The sequence below is a fragment of the Oryza brachyantha genome, chromosome 3 (assembly GCF_000231095.2).
Source record: "Oryza brachyantha chromosome 3, ObraRS2, whole genome shotgun sequence".
In the NCBI taxonomy this organism is placed as follows: domain Eukaryota; kingdom Viridiplantae; phylum Streptophyta; class Magnoliopsida; order Poales; family Poaceae; genus Oryza; species Oryza brachyantha.
Window position 1 is genome coordinate 17,301,265 of NC_023165.2, and position 21,650 is coordinate 17,322,914.

Sequence of the window (21,650 nt, forward strand, 5' to 3'; positions counted from 1 at the left end):
TGTGTCTCATGTTAGAGCGCAGGAGATGTGGTGCCCCCGTCGGCCCGTAGGGGATCACCACCTCTACCCCGATGTTCCAGCATGGATACCAGTAGTCCATCCACGTCACGTCGTGGGTACGAACAGCCTCGCACATCTCATAGTCGGCCTTCCTTTCAGCACACAACACAACATGATTACACCAGGGGGTCAGCTGGATCAGGGGTACCGACGTCGAGCACAACACATCCACGCCTGCAGGTACTACAAACTCCGCTTTTTGTTCAGTCCACGCAGGGAGCATCTACATCGGCACATGTTCCTCCGCTGCCAATATGGGACAATGTGTTAAACGCACCGAAAACGGGACTTCATATCACTCTGTTTGCGCTGCAGCAAGGGCTAACACAGCAGACATGTAAGTTATTTTAAACAGTAATATACTTTAGGGTCTAATTACATGTATCATGGCTAAGTACGTATATTTTTGGTTTCTCCTTCTTATGCAAACGGACAATAACTACGGTTCGGCCTCCACACTTCACAGAATGCCTGCTTACGGGATGCCTCCTACCTACGGAATGCCTCCTTACGGGATGCTTACTACCTACAGAATGCTTGCTACCTACGGAATGCCTCCTACCTTCGGAATGTCTGCTTAGTCCCCTCCTACTCCTCGCAGTGCATTCTTTAACGACTTGTTTGCCATTGATCCTCCTCATGGGAACCCAGGGTTGGATTTTTGGCACCAAGCACTTCCGGTCACACAACCGACACAGGAGATAGAGGCGTTCGGTCACCCGAGGCGACACCCCAGCAGACAGTAAGAGATAGGCACCCCCCGATAATTTTACATATCCCACTGAGCAAATTAGGCATAGCAAGAAGACGGGACCTAGCAAGCGTGTGAAGGGCACTGACCGTCCATGAGTTTTCTATTTCTATTCAATTCTAAGACATGTATGAATCACTTTATTAATATTTTTGTTCCATTATGCTTACTTTTGCATCCGTTAAACACTTTCGCGCACGGCATGCGCAACCTTTAATGAGATCATTATATACAACAATGGTTGCTATGAATCATAACCACAAATCAAATTTATTAAAATATTAGCTTAAATTTAGTACTAAATTTAACACTAAATAATTTACGATACAACCAAACAGATCCCGTTCGGGTGATAAAACCATAATACAAATACATATTGATACTTGATAAATACAAGTTATGAATATCCTAGTTATGTAGTTTTATATAGTGACATGTAAAGTTGCCAAAGTAAATAAGTACCATTAGTTCTCAATAGCTGTGAAATTAGCAAATATTACCGTTAAACTGAAACTACCAAACTGAATTTACAATATACTATAATTTTTACCTTGCTATTAAGTTGTATGAACAGTCCGCATAACGATTTATCCCTACTCCTTCCTCTATAAGCAGACTATGCTGAACAGGTAAATTGGGATTACCAAAAAGTCTTTTTAGTATCTTCTAGTCTCTCTACAAGTACACTACTAGAAGAAACTGAAAAGACTTTTTGGTAATCCCAATTTACCTGTTAAGCATACTCTACTTGATTGCTTCAAGGAGTGGAGCCTCTGGTTAGGGATGGCAATTGTACCCGTTTACCCGCGGGTAAAAACCCTAATAGGATCAGGTATGTTCCCTATTTAATACCCACGGGTATTTTATTAGGTCAAAACTACTACCCAACGGGTAAACGGGTACGGCACTACCCATACCCGCTTCGCCTGTTTACCCGTTTATATAAAGACTGACGGTTGGGCCCAAGTACTCACATATATAAGAAAACTTTAGGGTTACCCATCCCAGCCAAATCCCCCCATGCCGATCCCAATTTGGACAACCCCCACACCAATCCCCCCGTGTGCCCTCCTCCCCCACGCCGATCTCCTCGCCCTCACGCTGTTCTGCTCGCCGCCGATCCCCTTGTGCGTCCCCTCCCCCACGCCGATCTCCTCGCTCTCACGCCGATCTGCTCGCCGCTGACGCTGATCCCCTCGGCCACCTCGCCGCCGGCGCTCACATCCCCTCGACGACGACGCCAGCCGCCGTCCCCGTTTTTGCTGACACCGGCTGAAGCCACCGCCCTTGTCCCCGTCCCTACCGAAGTCTCCGCCTGACGCCGCCGTCCACGTCCCCATCCCCGACGCCACTCGACACCACCGTCTCATCCACGCCGTCGTCGTCGTCCCATCTCAGTCCTTGCCGACGCCGCTTGAGGCTGGTGTATATGCTAGCGGATTTTTTTGCATGTGTTTTGTTCTATTTTTGCATATCTGATTATTTTTGCCATGATTATTTGCGGGGTGTCAAACTATGGATACTATGAGCTATCATGTGTATTGAACTATGTCATTTTTTTGATTTAAGTTGGACTTGCGAACTGTATGTATTGTATATGTTTTAGGCGGGTCACGGGTATACACATGGGTATCTTGTGCCCGTGTAAAGACGGGTATGCCCATGGGTATAAGGCACCCGTGGGTAACGGGTACAGTCAGATTCTAAACCCGTGATCCAGTAACGGGTATACCCGCGGGTATATTTTCGCCCCGTCGTACCCGATTACCATTCCTACCCATGGTACATAAGGAATTGAGGAAAGATTGTATGTTTGCCTACGGTGGGACCTCGTTGCTTTTATAGCGAGCGACGCCGAAAGTTTTTTATTTAATACAAAATTTGCAGTCACGTATCGAACAGCGGCCAGTCGACAGGACGGAACCTGCCCACATCCCAAGGTTCGACTGGATAGTGCCGGGACTCGTCGACATCCCAGAATATGACATGTTGTTGGTAGGCAGGTGGGGTCCTATCAACATGCGGCCCATCGACAGGCTTTCGGTGGCGGCATGTCGACATGTGGTCCGTCGACAGGTCCCCAATCGACGGGCCAGCGGTCGACAGACCTTTATTTTTACGATTTTGTGTACCTGGGCTCTAATCTTGCGATTTTCCATTAAAAAATTAATATTTCTACAAAAAATTCCCATAATAGCCCTAAAAGAAGAATGCAATGGTGATGGTTGTTTCTTCTCCAATGTCTCGGATTTATGCTAGGATCCTCCCAGATTATTGGGGGTCTAGTCCGCGTGTGCCCCGCCGTGCGAGATAGTATCGGGTACTATACGTATAATATATATAAATAATAGTTTAGATATATAAACTTTATATGTATAAGCTTTACACATAAAAACTTACACACATGTATATATAAACTCTATATGAAAATCCATATATATATTATATGCAAACAAAACTTTATACTGTAAAATAAAAAAAAACGAAATACAAATAAAGTAAAAAATAACTGTTTTTTTTTTTGCATGTGTTGGTACACACCCTCCGCGCGGACGCGAAATAGCCTTTTTGGCAGATAATGGACGGGTTCAGGGCTTCAGGCCCGATGCTCTTTCCGATCCGTCTCACTGATTTTTCGTTTTCAATCCCTCTACAATGAAACTCTCCTCGGCCGCCCGGTTTCCTCCCCGGCAGCGGCGGAGAGCCATGTCGCTCCACAGCCTCAAAGAAACCCTCCTCTCTTCCTCCTCACAGCCCCAGTCCCAACCCAGATCACCTCCTCCTCATCCTCCTCTCCCCACCCGGAGGCCTCCGAAGACGTCCCTTTCGCAGCAGCTCCTCCGGCTCGAGGCCGCCTCCTCCGTCCCGCCGCCACCGCTCCCTCACACTTCCCCGTCCTCGAACGTGGGAGAACAGCCGCCGTTGCCGGATGAGGAGGACGAGGGGCCCCGCATCCGACGTCGCGCACCCCTTCCGCCAGCGGCCGCCCTCGGCTCCTGCGGGCCCTACGAGCCGCTTGTTCTCTCGCCACCCGGAGAGCGCCCCGTCGTCCAGGTATAAAAGCACTAAAAGCACTATGCTGCCCCTTCCTCTTGGCGACGATTCGATAGTTGTCACCAACGTTTTGCACAACTGCCATGTCTGCCATGGAATAGGTCAACGTCCCTTTCCCCTTCCATCTGTTACTCTTTACCTCTCTTTCCCTCTCCTTTAACAGAATCTTGTTCTCTTCAGCGTCATGATCTTTTTTTTTTGTTATTACAAGTACATTCACTTTATTGTTTCTTGTTCCTTTTGGTATAGGTACCACCATCGATAAATTGTAGGTTACTTGTGCACCAGAGGGATGGTGTAAGATTCTTATACAATCTGTACAGAAACAACCATGGCGGTGTGCTCGGAGATGACATGTGAGGTTTGGAAGTTATTTTGCTAACTATGAGTATGCTCTTAACTATCTTTTGGCTGGACTGAAAGGAAACTATATAATATCCAGACCAATGCATATCTTTATGTATCCATGTGAAAACCTTGTGGCTGAGTTGCGGTCTTAAATCGTTAACTCTTTATTCAATGCAACTTGGTAATATTACTCACACCAGGATATTATATCATCCTCCCTCCATCCACTTTTGATCAACGTATTTCGTCCTGTCACTGAGACCTGAAGAGAAACCACGTGTGTGCCAAACTCCATTTACTCCGCATTGGCTGAGCTGTGATATTGCTTAGATCAACTGTGCTCTCGGCCGTGCCTCAAATCTGTTCCCTATACATGCCCACAGCCTTCCATCCCCCACGTGAGAAAGTATCAAAGCATGCGGCATGCTAGAAACGAGGCCCGATGCATGCAAACCGAGATACTAATGTGGTGGCTGAGAGAAATACACAGATTAATCTTGGATACTTTTCTGGACCAAATATTTCAATCAGAAGTGGATGGAGGGAGTACAAGGGAATTCTTTCTTTAAACGATTTTGTTATGGTTGATTTGTAACCCCAACATGATAACAACTTGAAACTTGTGGAGTAATTTCCTAAATTACATGGCCTACTTGTCCTGATTATGAGTGCAGGACTGGTAATTTTACATGGTATGGAATTCACTTCCACCACCTATTCCTCGCTGTTACACCATCACCATGTGGACCCCTGATGGCTATTTTCTTCTTTGTTATAGCATTGTTTCCTCGTCTTGTTTCTGTCCTTTCCTGATGCAAATAAATAGGGATCATATTCATTAGGTGAGTCTGCAACACCACCTTCCCACTTACACGCAGCAGCCCTTATCCTTTTAATACACGGTCTGCTTTTGTGTTCTGAAGACAGCACCCTCTCACCCCCCTTGGCTACGCAGGGGCTTCCTTTGCAGTTTGGCATATGATTCATATCTGGAAATCATTAAACCACATTTAGGTAGGAGGACACCATCCTTATATATCTTTCTTAGGGTTAAGGATCAAGTTCATCATTCTAGTTTCTTGCATAACTGAAATTGGTGATGCATACTGAGACATTTTGACAAAATGAACTAATTACTTGTGATGCTTCTGCTATTTGAGTAGTTTGAGTAGCTTTTATGCTCCAAGATATATTCGTGTCCGACTGTATTCACTTTGTTTCTGTATGCTGCAAATAGGATGAAAATGGGTATGGCATTTCCCATCTGTATATCCTTTTTTCATCCCTGTTAGGAGTGAGACCCACATGCACAGAATACCATATAATAAGGAAAATTCTCTTTATTCTTTACCAATCCTTTAAACCATATTCTCTCTTATTTCATTAAATCCTGCACTTCTTCACTTATGCCGAAACTGTCAATCAATGCTAGTTGACCCAAGGACAACTACGCAGTAAGAGAACTGAAATTATAGGGAATTACAAAACTAAGAAAAGGCAACTAATATTTTTGAAGTTTATTTAATTTTCTACATACCTTTGTAATATGGAAATTGTAGTTAGTGTGAAATGTTTCTAGATGTTATCTTAGAATTGAAGTCTTTAAAAGAAAATAAAATTAGCATGTCTAGATATAAGTATAATATATCTCCTGATGTCCAAAACTTCTATGTAATAAACACTGTTTAAATTATTTTGTGAAAAATTAATAACCAAAACATTCCCATGGTATGTAGCATTCATCTTTTGGCAGTTTACTTCGAGGTCTTATCCTATTCTTATCACCAGATTTATATACATAGTTTGCTCATATTCTGCATACTGCATAAGCATGTGGCTGATTGGCAGGCTCTTGCACCGGTCTTCACATACCGTTATATATCCTGTAGGTCTGCTGGGAAAAAAAATCTCAGGGTCAATTAGATGGGCTATTTGAGCATATCTAGAACTAGTCTGAACTTCAACCACCCCAAGATTGAGCATTTTATTTTTACGTTGTTTTTTGTACTCAATGATGTTGCTCACCTATTATTAAATCTCAAATTGAAAACATAATAACGAGATTTTCATGGACTTCTGATGTTCTTGTTTCTCATGGTTTTTTTGCCTTCTGATTTAGGGGTTTGGGAAAGACTATCCAAACAATTGCTTTCTTATCGGCTGTTACTGGAAAAGATAATGACGACAGTGAGCAATTAGTGGAAGGAAGAAAGATTGGCCCTATACTCATCCTCTGCCCCACATCAGTAATTCGAAACTGGGAAAATGAGTTTGCGGAATGGGCAAGATGTTCTGTTGCTGTCTATCATGGCCCAAACCGTGACCTGGTTCTTCAAAAGGTTGAAGCACAAGGACTAGAGATAGTTATTACCAGTTTTGACACTTTTAGGATTCATGACAAAATTTTGTGTGGCATCTCGTGGGACCTGGTGGTTGTTGATGAGGCACACAGGCTGAAGAATGAAAAATCGAAGTTATATACAGCTTGTTTGGGAATTAGTACACCAAAGCGTTTTGGTCTCACAGGAACCATAATGCAGAATAAAATAATGGAATTATTTAATCTGTTTGACTGGGTTATACCTGGTTGCTTGGGGGATCGAGAACACTTTCGAGTATATTATGATGAGCCCTTAAAACATGGACAGAGGTTCAGTGCTCCTGAGAGATTCGTACAAGCTGCTGATAAGCGCAAGAAGCACCTTGTTTCTGTTCTTAGCAAATTTCTGTTGAGAAGAACAAAGGAGGAGACTATTGGACATCTCATGCTTGGGAAAGAAGATAATATTGTTTTCTGCAGAATGAGTGACGTTCAAAAGCGTGTTTACAGAAGAATGCTGCAACAGCCTGACGTACAAATCCTTATAAACAAAGATCTCCCATGTAGCTGTGGAAGTCCTTTGACTCAAGTGGAATGTTGTAAGAGAACTGAACCACATGGCATTATCTGGTCTTATCTTCACAGAGAGAATCCGGAGGGCTGTTCTTTGTGCCCCTTCTGTCTTGTTCTTCCTTGCCTTGGGAAGCTTCAACAGGTTATTTCATATTCTTCAAATATTTTGGACAGTTTTATGTTTAATTTTTAAGAACTTACTTTCCTTTCTAATTTCTATAGATCAGTAACCATCTGGAGCTGATAAAGCCAAATCCGAAAGATGAAATTGAGAAGCAGAAGAAAGATGCTGAGCTTGCAGCTGCTGTCTTTGATACAGATATTAAATTAATTGGTGGAGGTGCTAAAAGTGAGAACTTCATGGGCCTGAGTGATGCAGAAAATTGTGGAAAAATGCATGCGTTGGAAAGACTGTTATCATTATGGACTCTGCAGGGTGACAAAATTCTTGTTTTCAGCTATTCAGTCAGGTCGGTGGTTATCTCCAACCTGCCAATGCTTCTCTCAGCATGTTCTTCGTGCTGACTTCTGACTCAATGAAAAGCAAGAATAATATATCTCAGAAGTCAGAACATTTCTTAGTTTTAAGCCATACTTGATGTTGGAACTGAAATATCTTGCTCTTATTAATGGAAGACCTTTGAATTGATTGTTACTATATAATCCCTCCATCCTGAAATAAGATCATTTTTGTCTTTTTTATCCCAAAATAAGTTCACTTTTGAGCAATCATCGTATTGGAGTTTGTGAAACTACAAAATAAATGCATTGGAACCAAAAAGAAGTGGGGGACAATTGTATTGGAATTTGATAATGTGGAGGGTATTTTAGCCTTTTTGCTTTTGTATTGGGATGGGTGAAAAATAAAGTTTTGTTGGGACGAAGGGAGTATCCATAATGTTATTATTACATTATGCTACTAAATACCTGTAATGCTCCCAATTTTTGCTCGAGTTATCTTTACTACTATAAAAGCCTATAGTGGTGGTGGCAGTGAATCTGCCACCACCACCTACTCCCATTGCATTTTTACAATTTACTCCTTTAACTTAGTAATATTAAAAATCAATCAAATCTAGATGGATATCCACATAAAATTAAATTGATATGAATATTTCCTATATAAAAAAGATGGTCACATATTTCATGAAAAATATTTTTCTTTTTATTCTAGGAATAACATAATATGTTTTTATCCTTTGCAAAGCACATGCATTCAACTAGCGGATAGATACTTTTGACAATGATTATATAAACTTATTAACTTCCCTCGACTTCCTCCCTTCATGGTTGCACTTTTTAGGGAATGTGATTACATAGGTTACACTGAACACAAACTAAACCTGTTTTAGACCTGAAAGAAAGTTAAGCAAACCTTGCTGTATCGGGTAGCTCATTTTGCTCTTAAGCATCTGTGTTAGTACTTGTTCACTGCATTTGCTTGACAATATTTACAATTTAGATATTCTGCTTGTTCTTATATCTTTTGCATGTGTAATCACTTGTTCATGCACAAAATTGACAACCAGGATGCTCGACATTCTAGAGAAATTTCTTATACGGAAAGGTTACTGCTTTTCTCGCTTTGATGGAACAACTCCCATGAATGCACGCCAATCGTTAATTGATGAGTTCAACAGAAGCCCAAGCAAACAGGTAACTTCCTGTTGACATGCATTTTGGTACGAATTGCAAAAATAACTTTGTTTAGCACTATCAAAGGGTGAATCACTTTTCTACAGGTTTTCCTTATATCTACTCGGGCAGGAAATTTAGGTGTCAACCTGGTCAGTGCTAACCGTGTGGTGATTTTTGACCCAAGCTGGAATCCTGCACAAGACTTGCAAGCACAAGACAGGTCATTTCGATTTGGACAGAGACGGCATGTCACTGTATTTCGCCTACTCGGTGCATGTTCCCTTGAAGAACTTGTTTATTCTCGGCAAATATATAAGCAACAGCTTTCCAATATTGCAGTCTCTGGGAAAATAGAAAAACGTTACTTCGAAGGTGTGCAGGTAATGCTGTAAAACTAATGCATTCTGATGAAATTGGATGGAGTGTATCAATTACTTGAAGAATGGTACAATTGTGGGCCATCCAAATATGATTCTCTTGCCCTGTTCTAAAATCATTTCCGTGAGTTACCTAATCATTTAGTTCCTTATAATGTTTCTGTCTTCCCCAAAATACGTTTTTTCTCCTGTGCTTGTTTTGGACTGATTATTACTTAGAGGATAACAGTCATGACATTCATATTTTATTCATATATTTATTATATTTTCACCATTTGATTATACAGTTTAATACATTCACCAGTGATTTTGAAGTTTGTAAGTTGATAAAACTTCCTAGATGATTTATTGTTATAGAGAAGCATGGACATTGTGTAATGCACATGATTCTGATATTAATGTTTTTTATTAGATAACATTATAGTAGAACTAAACATGTGACACATGAACTGCCTGCATTATTCCTACAGTGTTGCATACAGTCAGGCATTAATGTACTTTCAATTTTGGTTGTTAGCTTAGCAGTCAGGCATTAAGAGAATGGTTGCACCCATAGTACACATACATTACTAAAATAACGTGTCATTACTTGTATTAAATCTATCACATGGTAGATTTCATTCTGACAATTCAGAATTCACGAGATTGTGTCACTCTCATGAGGCTTCTTTTGTATTCATTTAAGTAATTTACCAACATATATACCTTTCAAGTTTTAAGAATAGTCTCTCTCTCTCTCTGAGGCACTGACACATGTTTTTGGAACTTTGTTTATACTAGTTGAATGCCTGTGCTTTGGTATGGAGAAAAATTATAATTTTGTCTAATATATTTAAGCATCATTTTGCTATAGGGAATATTCACCTTCATTTGATTTTATATGTGGCTATCCATTCAGATTAGATTGTTTTAATATTAAGAAGCTCAAGGGGTTTTCCAAAATTTACAATGGGAGTTGGTGTGGTGGCAGATTAACTGCCACCTCCAATACCTTCTTTGAAAGGAGTATCGATAACTTGCATGATTTCGATTTTAGGATGACAAGAAATTTCAAGGTGAGCTCTTTGGGATCTGCAATCTGTTTCGCGACTTGTCTGATAAGCTGTTCACCAGTGAGATCATTGAGATGCATGGAGAACATGGGATGGGTAATACAGCTGAAACAACAGGAATTCGAGAAATAGTTGATACAAATATATTCAGTATGCAAGATCAAATGAAATCTTCAATTGCAGCAGTAGATAATGAGAATGAGAATTTGGATCATTGTGGTAAGTTCTACTTTCAATCTGAATATTTCTGATTTAAATTTCTTGATTGTGGACCTTATAATATGCTTCATAAAAAGCTTCAATAACAAAATGACCAGTTGGTTGCAACTACTGTTGTGGAAAACCGAATAATATAGTAGTAGCTGAATAATCAGTTTTGATATGAAATTTTTATTTTCAAATACTGGCTCGAAATATTTTAAATTGTTGTGCATTCCATTCTTCTTATGTTTGTATCTATTTATTTAGTCCTATTTAGTCTCTGCCCTAAGTTTTCTTTATACATTTTAAAAAACCTTATGTCCCATATGCCATAGAACTCAAATCAGAAACATTTGTAGAATATGGTTTTATATGGTGGAATTGCAGCATTATCTATCTACAATCCTATTAAAAGAAAAAGATCTGGTCTATGTTAGAATAACTATGATTCTGAATAAAATAAGGGAAAATAGTATTACATTTGTATTAGAACTTAATCAGACTTTACCAAAAAAAAACTGAATTTACGTAAATTTAATTCTGTTTTCTAATCAATTACTTTTTCCTCATAAATAGTGATATATTCATACACCATGTATATTTATGACAAGTATTTTGTCTTTCATATGATTGCAAATGACTGTAATATCAATATTGCGTGCAAATGCAATGGTTAACCACTAATATCATGAAATAAAGAGCAAATTTCACAAACTTATTACTGTTGTCAACTATTGGTTTGCTACTACTTTAGCATACGTTGACAGGAGGGCCCAACCTATCAGAAGAATAAGTTGCAGTTCTCTGAAAAAAAATAAAAAAATCATCAACTATTGTTGCAGATTTCTGAAATATGCAGTTAAAAGTTGATTAAAACTAATAGTTCTGACAAAACAGTTGCAGTTTGTGAAATTTAGTCTAAAATAAATAAACCTTGGCCAATTATGCAACTCTTTGACATCTTGATCTATATAGAATTTGGTCATTATATTCTGTGTATTATGTTTACTGTTTCAAGAAAAAACCGATTTGTCTTTTGCAAGAATATCATTTTAATCAAGATCTATACTCATTTAAACATAACCCTTAAAAACAATGTGGTGGTGACAGTGAATTTGCCACCACCTACTCCTACCGTAAATGTTGCAAATTACCTTTTTGAATCTATACTGTTTTAAAAGAAGATAGAGGATTAGAGGTGGTGGCGTATCCTGTTGTAAATTTTGTAAATTATTCCTTGAACTTCTTAATGTTAAGAATCAACCAAATCTAAATTAATAGTCACATACAAAATCAAATTAAGGCAAATATTCCCTAGAAAAATGATCATTGAAAAATTATTAGGCAATTTCTAATATATTTTCTTTTATCTGTAACAAACAGCATGCACTTAGCTAGTTGAAACTTGAAAGTTGCTTGCCAAGTTGTCTGCCCGAATATTTACCTTCTCTTTATAGTTGTAGATTCTCTGTTGATTGATTTTTATAGTAACAAACTTTGTTCCCTCCAAACAGGGGTAGTGTATGCTCACCGTAATGAAGATGTTGTAAACATGAGGACAAACGAAGCAAGCAACTGTGCAAAAGATAAAAGTGTCCCAAGCCACGTAGAGGAACCGCGAATTAAGAGTGAAGCAATATATACAGTTAGGACAAAATCCTACTCACGGGTGCAGAAAAAGAAGGAATTCAGCCGAATTGCTTCTTTCATGGGTATGAACGATCTTGAGTTTAGCAAGTGGTTGCTATCTGTCTCGCCTCTGCAGCGACACGAAGTTTTGGACCGTTACAAGAACAGGAAGTAAGCAATAGGTAGTATGATGCTGCATTGCTGCTTCCCTCGTATATATGGTTTCCGTTCTCTGCTCCACCAACGTTTTTCTTCCTTTCTCCAGTCCAATCCTCTCTTCTCTGGCTTGCCAGTTGCCACAGGCTATTAGAAGAAGAAACATCCCTTCGTATTTAGATTTTCTTTCTTGCATCATTACTTTTTCTTCTCCTGTCGCGTCCTCAGTCTGACCGGAGTTCAACCAAGGTGAGTTCCGACCGGTACTGGTTGTTAGAAAACGTAGTCTAGAGACAAAGAAATGAGCTGAATAGTGTATCCACACGTGTATTTTTATTGATCTCAATGTCCCCATATATAGAGAGATTACAACCCACTAAATGTAGTCATTTAGAACAATTCATAATTCACATGAATTCTCATGAATTGGCTGGTTTATATCCTTGCATTAAGGTAATTCATGGGCTGAATAATACCAATGCAATAAGAGAGATTAACCATGGCTATCATAACATATTCATGACCTTGATTGCTGCATTCACAAGATCAAAATACTTGGTTTTGTAGCACTGGTTTCTCTTTTGGGTTTGACATAAACTAGAAGAGAGGAAGGATAAATTAATTAGGAGTGTTCTGTTAATACATTAGCAATTCATTTTAATGTGTTGTATTCAACAATTTTTTATCTAGAGGTAATGTGAGTGGTTAAACAGAAGGGGAAACTCTCACAAGTTCTCTTCAACCTTGCATTAGGAATTACGAGCAATAGTATGACATTATGATGAGTTGCAAGGCGAAGGATTAATGTTATTGTTTTTGTTTCATATAATATAAAACTTGACCAATTCATACGTACACTATATATAATAACATTTAATCCTTGGCCTCATCATAATGTCGTACTATAGCTCATAATTCCTAATGCAAGGCTGAAGAGGACTTGTGAGAGTGTTTCTTTTACTGTTTAACCACTCATATTACTTGTAGGTAAATTACACAAAGCGACACATGTTTTGACTAAATTATATCGCATATTTAAGGTTATGAATTACGAACTACATATTTAGCAGCAAATTTCTTCGAAAGCTACATATTTAAAATCTTGTATCACAAAACCACAAATTTGACTATCAAAGAAGTACATATTTAAAGTTCCATTATTATCTACTCTCTTGGTTTTATGATGTAAAACTTTATAGCCTTTCTATATTCATACATATGCTAATGAATTTAGACAAATATATAAATTATTACATTTATTGGATAAATTTTGGGCAAAGCTTGAAAGTCTTAATATATAAATGAAGGTAGCAATTTTGTGACAATTGATGTTAAATATGTAGTTTTGGGGTACAATGCTTTAAAATTGTTTTTTGGAAAAGAAATAGTGTTAAATCTTTGGCTTTTCGATATACCTAAATATGTAGTTTTCTGATAGTGTGATCATATTATCTATGATTTTGTGAAATTTATTATAAATATTACTTTCATTTTATATTATAAGATATTTTGCTATTCTCTAGATTCATGGGTCATTGTTTCGTCATAAGCTATATTTGCAAGCAAAAAATAATTTGTCAAATATTTTTGAATATACATGTTCTGAGCGACTTAAAAGCAAAGACTAAAAAATAAACTACGATAAAAAAAACCTTAAAATCAACTTCAAATATATGAAATTTTGGCTTTTAAGTATAAGAAGAAGAAAAAAATATGATAGTATATATATAATACATATTTATTGATTTAAGGTAAAAATAATGTATAATATAGAATGGAAAGGGAAGCTTTATACTACTTTCGTTTAACAATGTAAGACTTTCTAGTCTTATTTAGATTTATATTGATACTTGTGAATTTAGACATATCTATAAACTATATATTTGTATTCATCGATAAATCTAGGTAAGTCTAAAAAGTATTATAATATAAAATGGAGATGAAACTTACGAACTTTGACAACACGCATGCATGCATAGTGATGGCAGTAACCAACCAACCTGAGTTTGCTGATCCTTCGTTAGAGCTGTGAAGAGTATAATGTGTTTAAGGGTATTTTAGTTTTTTTTTCTATTGTACTTAGTTTATATGCCTTTTGAGCTAACTCAATTGATCAATAAGTTCTTGAGGTACCCTTATATTTATAAAGGATGGTCTTGCGTAAGGTAAAAATGAGAGATAGGGTACCGTCCGCATTGCCGGGACAAATATACCCTCAGCCCTCAGGTATGACACGCTAGCCCTAGATCGCATTCAAAACAAGGTATCAGTGTTAGCCTAAACGGTAAACGCTAGTCCGGCGGTTACCCACTGTCTAGTGTTTAAACGGATCAAACATTTTAAACATTCTTCTACTTTTTGCCTTTCTCAAAAAATGTCAAAGATACATGATCTAAAACAATAATCTAGATTCAGACATGGAGCAGCAAGAACTGAACAGAGCAGGGGGCGTGAGGAGGAACTGGAGCAGGAGCAGCAACACCTGGATTCAAACTTCCGAGCAGCCGGCCGTGAGGAGCATAGGGGCAGCACCGCGTTGGCCGTGCGGAGTGAAGCAGAGGGGAGCTGCGGCTGTGAGGCCATGAGGACGAGGCGGAGCTGAGCCGCGCCTGCCGTGGGGATAGAAGTAGAGGAGCGGCGCCGCGCTGACCGTGGTGAGAGGAGAGGCAGCGGCGCCGCTCCGGCTAGCCGTGAGGACGAGATCGAGATGAGAAAAAAGGCGTTTGTGCGAGAAGAGGGAAAAAGTGCATTCTGTGCAGCGGCTGAAACCCTAGCGCCCTTTGGTGCAATTTTTGGTTCCCGACCAGCCTAGCGCGACGCGCGATCTGGTCATGAAATTTTGGTTCGCCGAGTTGGCGTTTAATCCTCTCTCCACCGTTTAAATGGGCCAAATACTGTTTCTTTTAGCCTGTTTAAATCAGTGTTTAGGTCCTAAACGAGACAGATTTGCTCCATCTACCGTTTAGACGCCGTTTAAACAGACTAAACAACTGTTTAGGCGAACAATGCAAGGTATCTTGATAGGAGTGTAGGTGTAAAATGGTCGTTTGAATAGACCACAGGAAAGACACAGAAATCGGATAAGAGATTTATTCAAAAGGAAATGTTGGAGCTCTTTCTAACTATTTTTTCCCCAAAATTTATATGCAGTATGCCATTTCCTAGGAATTTTGTAGGATCTATGATTGAGGGACAACAACAACTAGACATTTCCATGTGGGGTTGCTTTCCATATAGGCTAGGCCCGTGTTCGGTAGTCCCCTTAAGTTATCTTATCCCTTTTGTTTTCCGCGTGAACACTTTCTGAACTGTTAAACGGTGTATTTTTGTGAAAATTTTCTATAGAAAAGTTGTTTTAAAAAATTATAATCTATTTTTTATTTTTTATTAATTAATAATTAATTAATCATGTACTAATTTATTACTATTTTTTTTATGCCGAATTACTAACTCACCCCTCGCTGCTACCGAACGGGGGCCTAGGCAAGTTTGCCTCTAGATTTCTAGGCTTTTTATGCCGGACTGTAGGCTGAGGGGTACACCGGTGTAGGCTGAGGGGGGTGAACCCATGGTCAAAACCTAACATTAAGCACTAAAATTTATTTTGGACACAGGTTCCTGGGGTTTATTTGGCTCCTCCCCTGCTTACCGTGGCTGCTGCTCGAAGAAATCAACATGTACATTGTCCCCTGTAATCTGCACTAGCACCAGCATGTATCATTTGGTATCAATCCATACTAGATATGATACCGATAAGTATTCTAATGGGGTACCATATCTGATTAGTTGAGACTAAGAACAAAGGTGCTTAATAGCTGTCTCTCTCAATTATCATGTAAGCAAATTTGGTGACGTGGAGAAAAAAGAGGGAATGCGAGAAAAAAACTGTTGTCATGCATAGCAATGGTTTAGAGTCGACTTTTAGTATTTATTAAAAAAAAACTTTCTTGCATGAGGATGGATAAAAAAAATACTAACGTAATAAAAAATATTTTATTACATTAATGAAGAAATCATACATAACTATACCTTTGTACGTATCATTATAAAATAGATTTTTATTGCTAACGTGGATCAGATAAGAGTCAATAATAATCAGATAAGAGTCGATAATGGCTCACCTTTAAACATACCCTAATAAGGTGCCCTAATAAGGTATCAGATATAGTTGTTCTAGCAATTTCCCTTGTGTAAACAGGGTACTCATTATGTCCAGTTAGGTTTAGAGATTAATTAGGACTTGAGCAAGAAAACAAAAGGAATACCTACCTTGGATATAGATAGACTCGAGGATGAAGATCGCTCAGACACGTGTAGTCTGATCGCAGGTGTTTGGGCAGTTAGTGCACTTAGACCAGCATTTGTGTGTGAAAGGATCTGATCCTCTTCTAGATCTAATCCAAATTTAATTCACGACCAAAATTGGATATCTAACACCTTTTGACATTACTGAGGATATTGAAGAATGGTCTTTTTGTTTCTTCTTTGCATTTCGAGTCCTAAGCAAGGTCGCTGAAACTATGGGGGTCGCTAGAACCGGATGAAAACGGTTTTTAGTGTAAAACCGCACCAAATTCAATAAGAAATTAAAAATATTTTAAATTTTATTTAAATTTACAGTATACCGTGGCATTGCCACTACTGCGGTTTTAGGCCTTTGGCCCTCACTATACCCACAAAAGAACAACTTAGTTCTTGCCTCTTTTTTTTTAAAAAAAAAGAAATTCCCTTCATCCCTCCTGTTGCAATTGTGTTCTCTTTTTAATAAAGCTTTAGATCATAGGGGACTCCGCCTAAATCCTGTTTTCCCATTAACAAACTAAACATCTTACTCCGCCTCTTATAGTTCAGCGTCTCATTGTAATCGAGGGAGAGGACTAATATCTGGCCTACCTACAGCTCATAAAACCAGTTCTCCTTTATTATTTTTCTTTTGAAAGGCGTTTATTCTTTTTCTTTTTAAAGACGGATAGGGAGCGAAACATAATAGGGAGTTACATTAGAGACATTAATTAAAATAATAATAGCCATTGTAATCACTAATCATCCTTGCCTCTTTAAGCGAAGCAAATTAATAAAGCAAAGGACCACAGAGATTTTTAAGACAAATACAAGATTCTACATCTAATAGGTTGTTTCCATAGCTTTGATTAGATTGACGAACAGAGTCAGACCCTGCACCTGCAACTGCACCAAAACGGTACCTGAACAATTAAGCAAGATCATATGAAGAAACAGATGCTACAGCTACCGAGGTCCAGACGCAGCAGTGTTTAATTTGTTGATTACTTCATCCAAACTGTGCCACTGATGCACAAATGACATGAAGCTACATGTATTTGCAGATCAATTCATCTAAAGCTTTGCCATGCAAATATGGACATAATACATTTCGAGGGGGAAATGATGCAGGATTGTCCCCACTGATACATACAACTGACAATGAACTCAAGAAATGGAGAAGAAAGAAAAAAAATAATGGAGGGAATGAAGGTTAATTTATTTCATTATTTCCATAGCTCCTCCATTGGAAGCCCGCGCTCTGCAGCGACATCCTTGAACTGCCTCATCATCTGGGTCGCCTTGATGGTAGCTCTTGCATTGTTCAGGGGGTTCTTGCTCCTCAACTGCTTCCCCAGAGCATTTTCAACCCCAGCCATCTCAAGCACGACCCTCACCGCTCCACCTGCAATGACACCTGATCCAGGGCAAGCAGGCCTCAACATGACCCTGGCTGCACCATAGTCTGCATCGGCCCTGCATGTCGTGTAGGAGAAATCAAGGAGTAAGATGCGCTATTACTGCACATAGACATAACTAATAGAACGATAGGAGAAGCCTTATGCATTTTAATACACCAGCACAATTATTTTTGTGCTGAGTGCTAGCAATTCCCATTATTGATATCACTGGAAGGATACCTATAAAATTACTCTGGCAAAGCTTTTTTTAATTAATTTTCCAAGCTCAGCATTTAAATGCATGGTGTGTTTATTAACCAAATGCAGGAAGAAATAGATAGGCAAGAGTTGTTTTTCAAAGACAAGGACACAGCAAACAAAATTAAGTTCCAATAATTTTCAAAATGTCTGGTCGAATCCAAAAAGCACAGGTTACAACAGCAGATTGTAATCTGCCTATTGTCAGCAACAAAATTAGATATCTCACAGCATAAAACAAAACACCATAATACAACTGGGATAATTTATCATATGCCACTCTAGGATTTGCCATTCCCAGAAGCTAATTGAAAAAAAAATGCTGCTCCTTGATTGGTTTGGTCTAAGAAGTGCCACATTGGACTAAATTTATTTTTCCTTTCATTTTTTAATTCCATGAACAGAATTCCACTTGGATTTCCTATTTTCCAATTCTTTCTTGCGTCCTTTTCCTTCAGCAAAAAAAGAGGTCATATCGAATAGAAATGGTAGGAGAAAGGAGGAAGAAATCTCATGGCTGTGTCAAACTATGTTTTTTTCTTCAATTCCAGATTCACCTCTATACACAATCTAATCACCTTTGCATGCTCTCGTAAAATCCAATCCGCTCTGTGCTGCCAATACCAAGGAGCATGGATCCCTGTTCCCAAAGCCCATGCCTTCCTGATGCAAAACACCACTGGTGCAGGTTTTCTGCTTCCATGTACTGATATCAAGCTCTAGTATGTCCCTAGACTCTCCACAATCACTTGGAGAGGTTCCTTTCTTCTTCAGCAATTGAATAAGCTAGTAAATATAGATCCTGTGCTATTCCTTTTTCTCACTGCTCGAATACCTCCTCACTAATGATTGAGAAAGCTTAGTTGCAGTCTTGGTTGTTTAGTTGGGAATGGTGCCTCTGTTCACTCAAACTTCACAGCTTTTACGGGGATAGGAAGAGCTAAGGAAGAAGTAAAAAGCAGGAAGAGCAAGTGGCGCTCAAATCAATAAAAAAGAGGATGAAAGGTCAAATGAATTTAGTCCAAAGTGTACTTTTTAGACCACTTAAGGAGTAGTATTCTAGAAACTAGCTTTCAGATAGAGGAAAATCATAGACTAAAGAGTGGCATTATATCAACTACTCCCTCTGTTCCATATTATAAGATTTTTTAACTATTTTAAAGTTAAACTGCCTTATATTTGATCAAGTTTGTAATAAAATATAGCAATATTCAAAATACCAATATTAGTTTCATCAAATTTAACATTACATATATTATGATACTGTATTTGTTTTGTGTTGAAACTATTGCTACATTTTTTTATCAAATTAGTCAAACATAACAAAGTTTCACTTTTGAGTCAAAACGTCTTATAATATGGAATAGACGGTGTAGCTTTCAGGAAAATAAATTTCCTTGCAAATTGCAATCAGTATGAGAAGTTAACATACTAGATCAACTTCAATTGTTGCACATCACTAAAAAATCAATTGTACCACTGTTCAAAAGCAAAGTCACTAGCATGCACCTGAGTTTTAGCAACACTGTATTTTGTGAAGTTCTAATCGAATTTCAGTACAATTAACATAAATTAAATAAAACAATCCTTGCTTTAAAAAAGTTATTGTTCTCGAATCTCGATCACACTTATTACCATGAGCTACAAATGTCTGTGTCAAGAATTACTCTATGAATGTCAGGTATCCACCACAAGTCCACAACAACATAATCCAGGTAAGTTTTGATGAAAAATTGTACATTGGCTGATGCAAACAGTAGGAACATTCAAAAGTCAAAACACATATATGCATGAAAATGCAGCTAAAGTAAACGACACAAGATGAAGTCTGATTGTTTGTATTTTCGATTTTGATATCTTATACAAAATATTTATTGTTCACAGTGCAAGGCCGGAATAAGGGAGATACGCCGTACCAATTTCAATATCAAATGTGAGCTGTCGAGCAAATTACCATTGCCTCTATTTTAAACAGAAAAAGGAAGAACAAGCCGTTTGGACAAAAAAATAGTAATAGCAGCAAAACAGTATTATTCACAATTCTTACTATATGTTTTGGTTTCAATGGAACTAAACACTTTTATTAATTAGTACTACTAGTCTTTTTACACATTAAGCTGAAACTAGCGAGTCGTTAAGCATAAGGACAACCACCTGACCACCTCTTATGCAAAATCTATTAATATAGCAAGTGATGTCACCTACCTATGCGGGAAGGTCGAATACTTGGTGAGCGGCACGGTGACGAGATTGCGACGGCCGTTCATGGCAGCCTTGGTGATGGCCTCGGTGACCTCCTTGGCCTTGCCGACGCCCACGCCGACGTGGCCCTTCATGTCGCCGACGACGACGATGGCACGGTAGGAGAGCTGCCTTCCGCCCTTGACGACCTTGGTGACGCGGTTGACCTGCACGACCCGCTCGCTGAAGTCGTCGGTGGGGCGCTGCTCCCGGTCCATGTCGATAGGATCCACCACCTTGACCTCGAAGACGTTGTTGCCCATGACCGTCTCGCCGCTGAAGGCCGGCCCGTAGAGCGCCTCGTACGCCGCCGCCACATCCTCAGGCGACTCCGGGGGTAGCTCGTCGAACGGAGCCGGCTCCACGTAGCCCTCCGGCGGAGCCGCGAATTCGAACCCCGAGGCGGCCACTGGCTCGGGCCGTGGCTTCTCGTCGCCCTCCTCCTCGCCATCGTCTTCTCCCGTGGCGGCACCGGGTTCCTCGGAATCCTCCTCCTCCCCTTCCTCCGAGACGGGCTGGTCCCAGGAGGAGGAGGATGACCTGCGGACCGGGAGGAGGAGGAGGCGGCGGGAGGTGCAGAGGAGGGGTTTGGGTCGGAGGTTGAGGCGGAGGGGGAGGGAGGAGAAGGGCGCGGTGGCAATGGGGGCGGTAGAGGATGTGGTGGCCATCGCCATGGCGGTGGCGGTGGAGGAGGTCGCGGCCATTTCGAGACGACGCTCCGGCGGAGGGGAGGGGAAGGGAGGGGGGAATGCAAGTGCGGCGGCCAGCGGGTGCTTGCCGGCTTATCCCTTTTGTTATCCGGGTCCGGAGAGAAAGCAGAGAGAGGCACACGCAGGCCCGCAGCCGCCAGCCCCGTCGGCCGTTGCATGATTGCATCCGGGCTTGATGGGCTCGGGCCTTACATGGAATGTTGGCATCTCGCACGGTCGGACCCTGTGATTGCGAGCTACTGCTGTTGGGAATAAGTTCACTTGAGATCTTTTAATTTAATTGAGTGTGTGTTTAGTTTTTTAACATCAAAAACAGAAAAGTGTACTCCTAAGCGAGCATAAATAGTTCAGAAAAGGTCCACGGGCAATATCGACTCATTTTTGTCCGGTTTTGTTGATCTGGCGTAAGAAGCGTCTCACATGTTAGATTTTCCATTCCCCCTTATTTCCATCTTTTCTCTTCCTTCTCTCACATCTTCTCTCTCTTCTTCATCTCTTCCCTTCCGTGCATCTAGCTCATGGAGTGGAGAGCAGTGCTGGCTACGGTGGGTGGTAGTGGCCGACGGGCTGGGGGCAGACAACAGCGGCTTGACAAGCTAGA

At 39.8% G+C, this 21,650-nt stretch overlaps 2 protein-coding genes across 2 annotated transcripts; one reads left to right on the plus strand and one right to left on the minus strand.

The window, feature by feature from the left end:
* Positions 1–3,365: 3,365 nt before the first annotated feature.
* Positions 3,366–12,533, plus strand: LOC102714548 (switch 2). Its single transcript, XM_015835669.2, has 8 exons — positions 3,366–3,865; positions 4,115–4,221; positions 6,333–7,248; positions 7,329–7,576; positions 8,636–8,762; positions 8,849–9,124; positions 10,158–10,392; positions 11,889–12,533. The coding sequence occupies exons 1-8, from the start codon at positions 3,467–3,469 to the stop codon at positions 12,176–12,178; spliced, it is 2,598 nt and encodes an 865-aa protein (XP_015691155.1). The 5' UTR covers positions 3,366–3,466; the 3' UTR covers positions 12,179–12,533.
* A 4,895-nt stretch (positions 12,534–17,428) lies between these two features.
* On the minus strand, positions 17,429–21,125 carry LOC102711682 (30S ribosomal protein S5). Its single transcript, XM_006650182.3, has 2 exons — positions 20,304–21,125; positions 17,429–17,916 (listed from the first exon to the last, which is right to left on the minus strand). Exons 1-2 carry the CDS (start codon positions 21,041–21,043, stop codon positions 17,667–17,669), a joined length of 990 nt encoding a protein of 329 aa, XP_006650245.1. The 5' UTR covers positions 21,044–21,125; the 3' UTR covers positions 17,429–17,666.
* Between the last annotated feature and the right edge of the window lie 525 nt (positions 21,126–21,650).